We start from the raw sequence: 13,830 nt of genomic DNA, 5'->3' as shown, positions 1-13,830 counted from the left end.
TATTAAAAACTAAAATTTATTTGTTTGTAAGCTTAAAATAGATTCTTATTAACCATATATTATTAAAAATGCATTAATAAATAAAATACAGAACTGGGAATAGTAATTTATAGTTTAGCCTAGTGACAAGTAGATTCGGAGACAAGTAAATTCGACTTACGTCGTTTTTCGACTTAAGTCGTTTTCCTGGAACCAATTACCGACGTAAGGCGAGGTATACCTGTATTTCATCCAGGCAGAGTCGAGTCTCTATTTATAGCACTTTTTAGTGATGGTTTCGGTTTGAGGTGACAGAACATTTTGCTTTTAATATATATGTTAGGGTGTCCCTTATTTTTTGAATATTTTTTTCTAATGCATATGGCCTAGTTTTGTTTATTCTACCCTTAAATACTCGCACAATAAATTTCAGCTTATTTTGGTCACTAGAACCCATGTTGACTTGCATCAAATCACGTCCATAGATGTTCCACTAGAGAAGTGGAGTGTATTCGCTTTGTTTGCCATTCTAACACAACTTGTCAGGCTATTAACACATATAGTTTTAATTTTTGAAGATGTCAGTGGAATTACGAAGTGCTAAAAAACACATTTTCTTAGTCAGAGAGATAAACCACAAAATCACGGGTGCAAAATTACTGTCAAATCGGCAAGTACTTGCAGTTTTGTTTTTTAACATTTGCAAAGTTAAATTAACTGTGAGTGAAAGCGCAAATCTTGTAATATACAAGTGTATCATATTTTGGGAAAAAGCTAGAATACCTACAAAATCTATACCTAACTGTGTCAAGAAATTGATGGATCTTTATCACGTGTGGAGAGAGGTGCAAAAAAAAAAAAACAATAAGAAAATTCAAGATGTTTATAAGCACCGCGAGAAAACTTTCCAAATAGATTTAGATAAATTATTTGATATTGCACACACCGATGCCCTCAAACATATGACAATACAGGAAGATAAAAAAATTCTTACAGGAACAGAGAGAACCAGGGCATCCGGGCTGCATGGCAGATGTAGATGAAAAATTGGCCAAAAAAGAAGAAAGGGCAAGGCAAAGAAAAATAGAAGTAGAGAGAAAAAGGCTCAAAAATATTTCAATGAAGGCTGCATCAACTTCTTCAATATTGCACGATTTATCACCACTCCAGGAACTATACGACATTTCTCATAGCTCTGACAATAGTCCGGATGAGCTTTTTTCTCAGGAATCGAATACTGTGCCAGCTGAAGCTAATGTAAATAGAGGAAGAAAGTATTTCATTATGCTGAAACTAGTTGCAGCCTTAGACAGATGCCAGTTGAGCATTACAGATTACGTTTATATTCTTCACGCTACAGTGGAAGGACTAGGTATTAATGAATTTCGTGCTAATGAGTTAGGTATAGATTTTGTAAATTTTTTAGCTTTTTCCCAAAATATGATACACTTGCATATTACCAAATTTGCACTTTCACTCACAGTTAATTTAACTTTACAAATGTTAAGACAACAAAACTGTGAGTACTTGCCGATTTGACAGTAATTTTGCACCTGTGATTTGGTGGTTTATCTCTCTGACTAAGAAAATATGTTTTTTAGCACTTCGTAATTCCACTGACATCTTCAAAAATAAAACTGTGTGTGTCAATAGCCCGACAAGTTGTGTTAGAATGGCGAACAAAGCAAATATGTGCCACTTCTCTAGCAGAACATCTATGGACATGATTTGATGCAAGTTGGCACGGGTTCTAATGACCAAAATGAGCTGAAATTTATTGTGCGAGTATTTAAGGGTAAAATAAACAAAACCAGGCCATATGCATTAGAAAAAAAAATATTCGAAAAATAAGGGATACCTTAATATATATGTTAGGCTCAATGAGCGATTTTGGTCAAAACGGCCATGAAGCAAAATTCGCGTCGTGGCATTTGTAAAAATGATCACAAAGCAAAATTTATGTCATGGCTTTCATGATATTTGACCACTATGCATTGTGGTGACTAAAAAAAGCCATAACACATTCTGAACGTTAACTGATGCAACCACAATACAGGATCATACGACGCACAGTGGTTTATAACTTTAAAATATGGATTATAGGCTTGAAACATTTTTATTTACAATTTTTAATGCTGAACAACATTAGTTCTACAGGTTTTCCTAGAAATTTAATTTTCATACTTAAAAAAAATTTCAAAGAAGTAAAATATATGGAGAAAAATAAACATTTGTTTCTTTTGTTTTGCTAAAAAGTGCTAAAGGTCTAATTACATATACTTGTAGGTGCTTGACATACTATACACAATAAAATAAAAATCAGTTGCTAAAGTTAAAAACCACTGTGCGACGAATTTATTATGATTAAAAGCCACCACACGTTCTGGATGTTAACTAATAATGAACAATGATAAGAAAATAAAACTTTCTTTTTCATTATGATTTATTTATCTGCAGTCATCTTATATACGCAGGTAACAAAATTATTCACCATACACAAAAATTTAACTTTGTTACTTTACAACAACATTTAATTATTCATGCATTTTATGTTCTTTCAGCGACATTTGCATTTTTATCAATACAGTATCTTTTACAATGACACATTATAAACTCTTGCTTACTTCCAGATGTTAACATGAATACTAAGCAAAGTGTTAATAAAGTTGAGGGTGCGTTCTGAATGTTAATAAAGTTACTGTAGAAATTATAAATTCATTACGAGCATTAAGGAAACAAGGAAAGTCGATTAAGAAGACTTTCCTTGTTTCCTAACTGATAAGACCTGATGGATTAATGTTCATAACAACAGCTAAAACATTCCTGGGAGTTGCACTGCACATCCCCTATCAACATTAGACACCCTAACTAACAAACAACTGAACCAATTTCAACTGCAGAAAATTACCCTAAATTGAGAAAACTCTCCGAGCTCGAGCTTAAATAAAAAAAAAAAATTAGACGAATGATTCTATGATGCAGATCCCTCCCTGTATTATTATTGTGAAATAATAATCAGAACAATTCTTACTGTTTTTGAAAATTTTAATAACTAAAATGTCTTAGGATTTTTAGGCTTTATCAGAGGTATTAATATGGAGAGTGCCAACGGCTCAATGGCATGAAGGTTGAGAAAAGCAAAATCCTATTTGGGTGTAATATACAGTAATACCTCGGTTTTTGTCAGTTTCAGGTTTCGCCAATTGTTTTCAGATGGATTATGGACGAAAAAAGAGGTATCACTGTACAGTGTGCAGTACCTAGCGTCAATCTGCATTATTTCTTTAGCTTCTGTTGTCCTATCCTAAGACCCTCCAGTTATAAAGAAAAACAGAATGGTTTTAGGCTAAAACTTTTTCCAGCAAAACTTGTGGTGCAATGAGTAATAGCATCAAAACAAAAAGTAGTTTTACCCTAGACTTACCATAAATATAAGACTACCCGAAACATTACTCTGAGAGGTTCAAATTACTCTAGAAAACGGTAATTACCCTAAAAACAGCAGCACTGGTCAAGAATGAACACAATACAAACTCCGCAAGTGTTTGTAATGCATCTGTTGACAAGTTACAATCTATCCTTCGTATTGTGATTGCATCAGCTAATGTTCAGAACGCATTATGGCTTTTCTTAATCACCACAACAAGTAGTGGTCAAATATCTTGAAAGCCATGACATGAAATTCACTTTGTGGTCGTTTTGAATTAGCCACAATGCATTGTGGCTGGTTTTACAAATGCCAGGATGCAAATTTCACTCCGTGGCCGTTTTGAAACAACCACAATGCATTGTGGTTGTTTCAAAACGGCCACGATATAGATATAATGTGTATGGATATAGATATAGATATAATGTTTTTATATTAGATTGCATTTGAAGGCATTTTTATGCATGAAATACAGTGGTTTATCAGTTAATGAATATAATCTGTTCCAAGACTTTGTTCACTATCCAAATTGTTCATTAACTGATTATCAATTTACCATTGGTTTTTATGGGAATTTGATTAATTCGTTCTGGAAACTCCAAAATATAAAAAATATATACTTTCTTAATACATTTATTTATATGTAATAATAAAAATACATATATACACAGTCTTGCATTTTTATTAGTCATGTTTTTTCCATTTGTGGTGGGGGTTAAAGAATCTGTCCAATGTCAATTGCTTTTTTCTCTTCTTCAGGATTTTACAGAAGTAATTAATAGCATTGTAATTGTAGAGATCCCTAAGCCTATTAACCTCAACCTGATTTGGATGCCATTCTAAGACCTGACATTGTTCTGATATCCTCCCACTTCTTCAAAAGATCTTTAATTAATTAATAGGAGGTGTCAGCATTAATACTCTTTTTCAGAAGAATATATATCTCACCAAGTTTCTTGGTGTTCTTCATTTAAGAGTTCTTGGCATTCTTCTGTCACCAGATCAGTTTCAGGTTCCATCATGAGCTCTTCAATGTTCTTTATATCTCAGATGTAATTTTTGTTAATCCTTTAGCTGCTTGAGTCTTCTTGATTATACAGTATCTTTCTTAGATAAGATTAAACTGTGGCGTACTGTATACCTGTTCAAGTCATACTGCCCAGCAACATCAGACATCTTCTTCCCACTCTCTACCTTTGCTATTATACTCTTACCTTTCAAAAATAAAAACCCATACAAAACTTAACAAGTGCCCGCCGACAATCACGCAAATACTATAAAAAATTTCTTTCTGTCAGAAAAATAAAAGGCTGGAATTACAAGGGTGAGTTTCAAAGTTTGGAGGGATACTATCCGATCTCCTGTACCCAGTACATACTAAGTACAGGAGATGTTGATGTCTCCTGCACTCCGAAAACTTTTGAATTGTTGCCTGAAGACAAGGGAAGACCAATCAGTATTCATTATTTTACATCTCTTCTTCTTGTGTTTGTTCTGTGAGGTGTTCATTGTCTGAACATAAAAATCTTTTGTAAAAGTGTTTGATATCTGATTTGTTTGTTAACCAAACTGTTCATTAACCAATCACCCACTGTACAACTAGAAAGGAAAAATAAGACTGTTTTGGCAGTTGGAAATGGATTAATCCATTTTATATTGTTTCTTATAAAAAAGTTTGTTTTGGTTTGAGAACAAATTGCTTTTCAAACAACTTTTAGGAACAAATTAAGTTTAAAAACAGACATTTGACTGTATTCTGTCATCTTATATACAGAGTGATTATAACAATCCCAATCTATTTTTGTGAAAATGGTAACAATCATTTGTTTGCAGTTGTGTGAAATAGTCTAGACCCAAGAAGAGAGAATAACTGTGGTTTGTGCATGTTTCAGTGGATTAATTTACCTGGAGGTACCATCAAATCCTCCCATTCTGTAGTCTTCAAGAGATCGTGACATAATGCTTGGTGGGTGGCATAGTCCCCTTTCTCCTCCTCCAGCTTATTTAACACCTGGACATGCTATGCATGTTTTATGAGTTTGTAATGAAGAATCTCCTACATTTGGAAGTACTGTTATGGCACAGTGAGCATCTGGCTTAGTCTTCTGGTTGAGAAAACACTCTGTTTAATTGCAGTTTCTACATGTTAAACAGTTTGGACTGGCACGATGGGTCTCCCAGAATTACCTGTTTAACTAAATATGGTAAACAACAGTCTGATATTGGTCCTGGTAGAAGCAGACATCCTGAATTTCTGGGTGAAGTTTATCTGTATTCCATGTAAGTTATTTCATGAAAGTACATACTAAAACATGTGCAAATAGATGTTATTCTCTCTTCTTGGATCAGCATGTTTCACACAACCTGCATACAAATTTTGTTCCATTTTCACAAAAATGAATTGAGACTTTCTATCCCCTTGTATATATGCTTATAAGAAAATAGCTTGGCAAAGTTCAAATTTATATTCTCCATATTAAATAAATTTATATATTCTCACAAAAGTAATATTTGATATAAGTAGATTACTTATTTGAATTCAGTATCATCCTGCAATATAACAATGTATATATATTAAATTGTCATAGGATCAGTTTGAAATTATTATTTTCAATAGGTTTTGACTCCAAAACATTAATTCAATCTAACAAACATACCACATTATTTTTTTAAAATAAATTTACATAAGAAAAAGTTTAAACTTTACTTTAATGCCGTCTTCAGTTATTTCTTCAATTTTAGCACGATAATAACTCATGGTATTGTGTGCTTCAAAAAATGGTGCCAAAATTATTTTTCCTGGATATATTTTTGTCACTGGCTATAAATAAAATAAATATTTCTCTTTTAAAATATATTAAAAATAATAATATAAAAGGAATCAAAATTTACCTGAAAATTTTGCGCTTCATTCAAATTTATTGCATCTTTTAAAAATTGTAAATTCATTTCACTAGTATCTCTGTATTGAGCCCAAAAATGTCCACAATCCACCATCTGTATATTTTTTATTGTTAATCAGTATTTCAATAACGTAAATTTACAAATGAAAATTTATTTAGTTAAGATTGTATAACTTACAAAAGTAGCAAATATACGAATAACTGTTGTATTGAGCGACGGAAGCGCAACTTGATTTATATTATCATCTGTTACTTGTATAAAAATTCTGTTAAAAAAAAAAAAAAAACAATCATCTTTTATACAAGGTATGGTCCAAAAATTTTGATAAAGATCCTAATAAAAATTTTATAATATTCTTTTATAATTCTCAAAGTAAAAAAGATTCCAATACTTCACTATTAATTTCTAAAGAAATTATTATAATTTTTATTATTAACAAAATGTACTCACTAATTAAAATTTAAAAAAATAAAACAGATGATAAAAACAAATATTTGCCACTGATAAATTTATCATGAATGCAAATGAACATGCAGTACACTGTAACAATCAGCAATTTGGTTATGTACGCTATTGATATAGTCATTGATTGATACAGTGCACTGCGTGTTCATTTTCATTCATGATAAATTGATCAGTGCCAAATATTTGTCATCATCTAGCTCAGTGTTTCTCAACCTGTAACGAATCGTCGCCGCCTTCACTTCAAAATTCCAATGCCGAGGGCCAAGACTAACGCCAAATTCGTACTGCATTGAATAGACTATTGACTAGTATAATGTTATTTGTTTAATTAATGTACGATATAATGAATAAAATATCTAATTATTCTTAATATAATGTTTTACTATATTGCCCAGAAAATTGTTTTTCGCCCCCCAAAATATAAATTGTTACTAATCGCCTCCTCAACATGGAAAAACGCCCACATGGGGACGATATCGTCTCCGTTGAGAAACACTGATCTAGCTTATCCTTTGTGAAAAGCACAAAGGAGTTATAATTATGCTATTAATTTAATCAGATTTTTGATTTCTTCTTTTTCCAAATTAGAGGGCCATTAAAAATCCTTAATTTTGTTTATTTTAAAGAAATAAAAAACTTATGAGCAGCAATTGAAGTCATTTGATCAAAAAATATATTAAATGCTTTAGTATGTTAATAAAAAGACAAGGAATCTGTTTTACTTTATTTTGACAATGACAATACTTATTATTTGACATAAACTACAGTATTTTCATTTTACTATAAACAATCATTCATTATTTTTGGAAACACTTTGTATACTTGTAAATATTTAAGAGTATAAACTTGATAAATACATTTCTTTTATTATAAAACTAACTTTAAATAATGATATTGTTTTACTGTAGTTTCCCCATACAATTCATGTTTTAAAATTTTTCTTTTGTAACCACTAATAGTTTGTATCTACTAGTTTATCTTTCTAGCACTGGTGTTCTATTTGAAAATTTTTCAGCATTCCTGATGAGTCAAGGTAATTGAAAAATCTTTTATATCTGTTATTTCTAATTTTTTACAATTTTCCTTCTTCCTCCATTAAATTAATATTTTCATTTTATTTTATTTGTGGAGTTATGTCTTAATAAAAACAGAATAGACTAATATATAGATATCAGAATTGATGATACAAAATACATTTTTGAATTTCCAGTCCAACATTAGCTTTTTTCTAATAGAACTCTCAAACCAACATCTTTACTAGTTAAAATTTATTTTATTTCTTACATTTCAGATGATATTTAGATCTAAGAGCAAAAAACCCAATACTTTTTCAAATAATTTCCATCAATTTGTATGATATTGCTTGTTAATTGATAATTAACAGTTAAATGAAAATTACACAACTAACAGTTTTTAATATCAGTAACAAAAGATAATTAATTGTTAACAAATCTTTGTAATAATTTTTAAATCACACACACACAAACTAACTAACTTGGTTAAAAAGTTTTTCAAGGGACCAATCTAAAAACCTTAAGATGAAATGAATAATATAGCTTTTCTTTCAATAATCCATATTTATTTAACAAAGTTCAACTACATTACAGTGAATTAGGCTTATAAATCATTTATTTATTTAGAAGGACAAATCAAATCTTTGAGAGAGTCAAGAAGCTTAAACACTTGGTAATTTTTTATAGTGAAAATCCTCAAGCTTTAAAAAAACGTAGCAAAATTTTCACTCCCAGTAATTTGGAAATCATATGAGAAAGCACAGATGACTAGAGAAATATTCTGTGATAGGTTTGTAGATTATTTTGTGCCCACAACAAGAAAATAATGTAGAGAGGAAAATATTGCATTTAAAATAATTTTACTTTTAGACAATGACTCTGCTCATTATGTTGACTTGACAGATTTATACAGAAATTGTTACTCTTGCTAGAGTAACAATTTCTCTATTCATTCAAGGATTACTCAATTCTCATGGTTTGCCATTAACAAATGAGGAGTTGGCAGAATTAGATAAGCCTACAATTGAATAAATCAAAGGCAGTAATGAAGGTTTGAATAAAATTCCCAATGAAAATGGGCTGTCCATTGATAGTTTGTGAGACACATTTGCAAAGTGTGACAAAATCACCAATTATTTTCTTAAAAACAATCCAATTTACAAAACGGGCAGAAAAATTTGAGTGGGGGATGAAAGACTTATCATCTTGTTATAAATGAAAAAATAAACTGCAGGAAACAGCATACTTTAGATTCATTTTTCATACATCAAAACGCAGTAGTCAGTAAAAACAATGAAACACAACCAGGCCCTTCTAAAATTCAATTATAAATAATATTTATGAGAAATAATTTTTAATACTCAATTATACTAATAATAAATATTTTACATATGTGTAAATATGGATAATAAAGATTTCTTTCATGTTTATTATTTGGTTTTGTTTTATTGAAACCCAATTAAACATTTTTCTTATGACTTCCTATAAATTCAAGATCCCCCACATTAAGTAGATTCACTTAAAGTAGTAACTTTTTTGGTCCTAGTTAATCATTTTATCAATAAATGGGAAACCGTATATAAATGAAAAAAAAAAATATTTGTCATTTTTTGTTAACTATACAATAAACATAGTTTCATTTGCTTTGAAATAGGAAGTTTACAAATAATTTAAGCTATGGATAAAATTGCAATGAGCAATGTCATTACTAAATGTAAAAAACAGACTACACAGTATTTTAAATTCTTCTCATTGTAAAAACCATTTGGAATTCATTTTTAATATATAAAATTTATTTTACTTTTGCAATATAAAAAAAAAAATATATTGACAAATGGATATATATATATGAAACTTGGTACCACATTAAATTCAAGAATAAAATTATTATATTAAATTTTATTAAATCTTTACTATGTAAAATTTAATCAAAAACATTACTTAATTTGGTAGTATATGTTAAATTGTCTATTATTCCTAAAGAAAAATAACAGTAACCTGTTAGTTTGCAGCCTTCTCTCTTTACTACATTTTTCATTTCTCAACTGAAGTAATTGTTCCAATTTTCTGCTTGCCTCAGCTTTATCATATATCTGAAGCTGCAAAGGCATTCGTAACTGCCTAAAAAAGAAAATTTATAGAATTGAATCATTGTAAATGAAATTTATAATGAAAATGAGATAATTTTAATATTAACATTTTAGAAAATGTTTGATAAATGTATTAACAATTAAATTTTATTAAAGTTAAATATTTAAATAAATCAGTTTCAGACTTCAGTGATATGAAGGAATTCTGTGTGTAAGCGCTTCTTAAATGTATTCAATCAAGAAAAAAGGATAATATTAATCTAATACAAATACTTTTATTCATTTCTAGAATGGAACCTAATCCTGCAAAGATCTCTAGCAAAATGTGGAAGACTTATGTTGAGTGTTACTAAATCAAGTAAAAGGAAAGATCATCTCACTACTCCTAATATTAAGTTGATTGGATTTGGTGTTTTGTAGCACAAGAGCCTAGGTAGGCCAAAAGGTGCCAGGTCAAGCCAGCTATATTGCTGTATACCATGTTGAGTCTTTCTATGTCATAGTTGTTCTATTGTATGTCCTGTAGTTCTGCATATAAGTTTATTGCCTCAGATATGCTATTGTGAGTTGAATTTGTCCATTCTTGTCTAGTATATTCCGTAGAGCTTGGTCGTCTGAAGATATGTGTTGTTGAAGATAGCATTCTCTGGATGTTTTGCACTGAGGGCATGTTAGTGATACATGCCAGGTATAATTCGGGTGTGGCAAGTTGACCTTCTAATACTAAATTAATAACTGATTTCAACTCACTAACAGATAAAGATCCATAGAAATTATCTCACAGATTGATAAAGATCTACAGATTCCACAGAAAATCGTCAGATTAGTCAAACACATTAAGTTCCACACTACTAATAAATTTGGATGAAATGTCAAACACCTTAACATATTCCCTGGTATTCCCAACATATCTTGGGTCAAAACATGTTGACCTTGAACGGTGGACCCGAGATATCTCGTTTCTGCATCAGGATGTTTTTTTGACACTAGATGTCACTAGCTGGCATAATTTTTATATTAAAACCAACTTCCAAAATATAATTTTTTTGTTTTTACATTTATTAATACATCTATTTTGTTTGTGCAAAATAAAAATATAATTTCGGATGATACAATAGCTATGATTATTTTTTCTAAAACATGAAATTTTCTTTAGGCTTAACATCAACAAAAATTCAACGTGATACAACACGCAATGGAAAGAAATTTCAACAAGGGATAGGTTAATGACAGATTTATGGAATAGAATCCCAATTTTAATTAATAAATCTAATGCGAGACTAGCTAATCAGATGGTTTCCACAAAAGACTATCTAAATTCTATAAGTGAGTGCATTTGAGAGTTGAAGGGCCAATTTCAAATAATGAAAGAAAAAATAAAAAATATGGAATAAGAAATTGCTGAACTAAAAATGGAAAAGAAACTTCTATATTTCAAAATTGTTCTTTAATCAACACTTTTAATCAAAATAGTATAATCTTACATAATTATCCCAGTTTGCAAAGCATTTCTATAAAACAAATTTTGGATTTAGATACCGTGTTGCTGATGATAGTTTAGATATAACTGAATTAACTAACAACACAATTTCTACAATATGATTACTGTTAAGAATTAACCAAATCTGAAACCAATTTTTACTTCTTTTATTAAACAAAAACAACAAATGCTTAATAATTGGCAGAATATGCAAATTTCAGCTGACCTTACATAAGGCCTAGAATCAGACAAAAGAACATTCTTCCTTTTTACATTGAAATAAAAAGTGCACAACCATCAAGTCAAATTATGTAATGACTTTATATTGATAGGTGAGGAAAAATTACACATTGTCTTAGAACAAAGCAATTAGTAAATGTGAAAATTTTTTTACCAATTCCTTTACCACAGAATTTAATAAATTAACATTTGACAAATCATAGAGAAAACTCTGTAATTGAAATTACACATAGTCAAATGCTTACAGTATAAAAAATTGGAATTGCCAGAGAATGAAAAAATTTTATCAATTGATTTCTCTCAATTTAAATTTGAAACAGATATTGTCAAAGCTCAGTGACTACATTTTGATAGCATAAATTGTAGCTGAGAAATATCTCTTGCAATACAGTAAATATTTGCAATTAATGCTACTTTTCTCCGATTGGCTATGAGTTTGGCTTAAATCTTATTGGTTAAAGAAAGTTGGGCATCAGAAACTATTAACAAACAATTTCTGTTAAATGTATGTCAAAAACATTTTATTTAATACTTAATACAAGTAAATACTGCATCTGCCATTGTATTAATAAAATACCATAATTCCAATCAAATCTATTATTGTTTATACAGTGGTACCTCAGGATAAGAACGCCCCAGCATACGAAATTTTCAGGATACGACATGAAATTCGAACATATTTTTGCTCCACGATACGAACAAAAACTCACCATACAACGTTACATTCGTTCATAGCACCATTTTTTATTCACTACTGTTCATCGGTCTCAGTCCCACGTTTGCTTCGTCATGGAAGGATCTCGCTCGATAAAGGAAATCTTGAGGTATTATCAGAAAGTGACTGATTTTATTGAAAAGAAACATACCGACAAGGTTCACACTGGCCGTATTGCTGCTCAGAGTAATGACATTTGCCTAAGTCATTTTAGAAACATTTTAAAAAGTAGGCAAAGCCAAACCTCTTTGGATAGATATTTTACCAAGCGACCTCTATCCAGTGAAAGTGCTGGTGGAAGTGAAGGAAAGAAAGCAAAAAGCAGTGAATAAAAAATTTAAAAAATATATATAAAACAACACTAATTTTTTAATCTTTTCTAAGTTATTGTTACATTATGTTATGTAAGTTAAGTTTTAGTATCATTTCCCTTCTCCCTCCTTTCCGCCACCATTTACACCTCCACCATTGTCTATCCTCAAAGGTAAAGTGCAAATATAGCTAGATTTTTTTTTTTAATCAATTATTATCCTATTATGGTTATTTACTCATTTACAAAATGCATTTTTCAGTGTTTTCCTTACTATAGTTATTATTTTTTTTAATGAACTACTTAGCTTTGAGTGTGTTTTTCGCATTGGAACGAATTATTTGGTTTTACATGTAATCATATGGAGAAAAATGATTCACCTTACGACCTTTTCAAGATACGATCTCAGTTTCGGAACGAATTAATTTCATATCCTGAGGTATCACTGTACTGTGCAGGAACCTCTATATCTTGAAACCTGTCTATCTCAAATTTTTTTCTTGTTCTCATGAGATTTGAAATACAGGTTCAACTGCATTTGCTAAGATATAATAATAATTCATCAACCCATCTTATCAGCTAACATTTTCTGTATAGAAGAGAAAGGCACCAAGAGCCACAGAAACATTCTGAAAGATCTGCAGGTTGTTGACCAATGGAAAACAGATCCAGTCTAATCCCATTCAGAAGTTGCCAGCATTTTGCAATGCTCTTAGAATATTTTTAAAATAAAAATGAAAAGTTAACATGTAATTTTAACTTTTAAAAATTATCTGCAACCATCAGTAAAAAAAGTAAATGTCTATATTAATTGTCAAAACATTAAAATAAAAAAGTTATACAGTATGATCATTATTCACATATTCTAATTTTAAGTGATTTTAAAACAATATAATCTTATAAAGCAAAAAGCAATAAATAACTCTTAGAATATATACTAAAATTATTTAATTTAGGAAGACAAATGTTTTATTAGAAGGAATGTTTTCATTCTCATTGCAGATCATAGTCAGCTAAAATCTCAGTTTAAACATAGATGTAAGTTGAGAACATAGATGTTAAGATATATGTTTCTGAAATGAGAATGAAAAATTATGCAGTTTTAGTATATATTCTATGTATAATGGTGCTAGTTTTACTGATGTTACTAATGTCTTATTACATACAAAAATTAAAACCATCTCACTAGATACATTCATGCAAAGTT

At 30.0% G+C, this 13,830-nt stretch overlaps 1 protein-coding gene across 1 annotated transcript in view; it reads right to left on the bottom strand.

Annotated features, from left to right (window-relative positions):
• LOC111627759 (ATP-dependent RNA helicase TDRD9-like) overlaps nt 1-13,830 on the bottom strand; it is a 164,513-nt gene that overhangs the window by 46,059 nt on the left and 104,624 nt on the right. Inside the window, exons 23-26 of the mRNA XM_023371388.1 lie at nt 9,787-9,909; nt 6,488-6,575; nt 6,299-6,403; nt 6,114-6,227 (exon numbers count right to left, since the gene is read on the bottom strand). Coding sequence (XP_023227156.1) covers nt 6,114-6,227; nt 6,299-6,403; nt 6,488-6,575; nt 9,787-9,909 — 430 coding nt within the window. The remainder of the gene's footprint in view (nt 1-6,113; nt 6,228-6,298; nt 6,404-6,487; nt 6,576-9,786; nt 9,910-13,830) is intronic.

The sequence above is a fragment of the Centruroides sculpturatus genome, unplaced genomic scaffold (genome assembly GCF_000671375.1).
Source record: "Centruroides sculpturatus isolate CEXI.00-Female unplaced genomic scaffold, Cexi_2.0 scaffold387, whole genome shotgun sequence".
NCBI lineage: Eukaryota > Metazoa > Arthropoda > Arachnida > Scorpiones > Buthidae > Centruroides > Centruroides sculpturatus.
The sequence above is the reverse complement of the archived record's forward strand: the minus strand, read 5'-3'. Positions and strand labels throughout refer to the sequence as shown.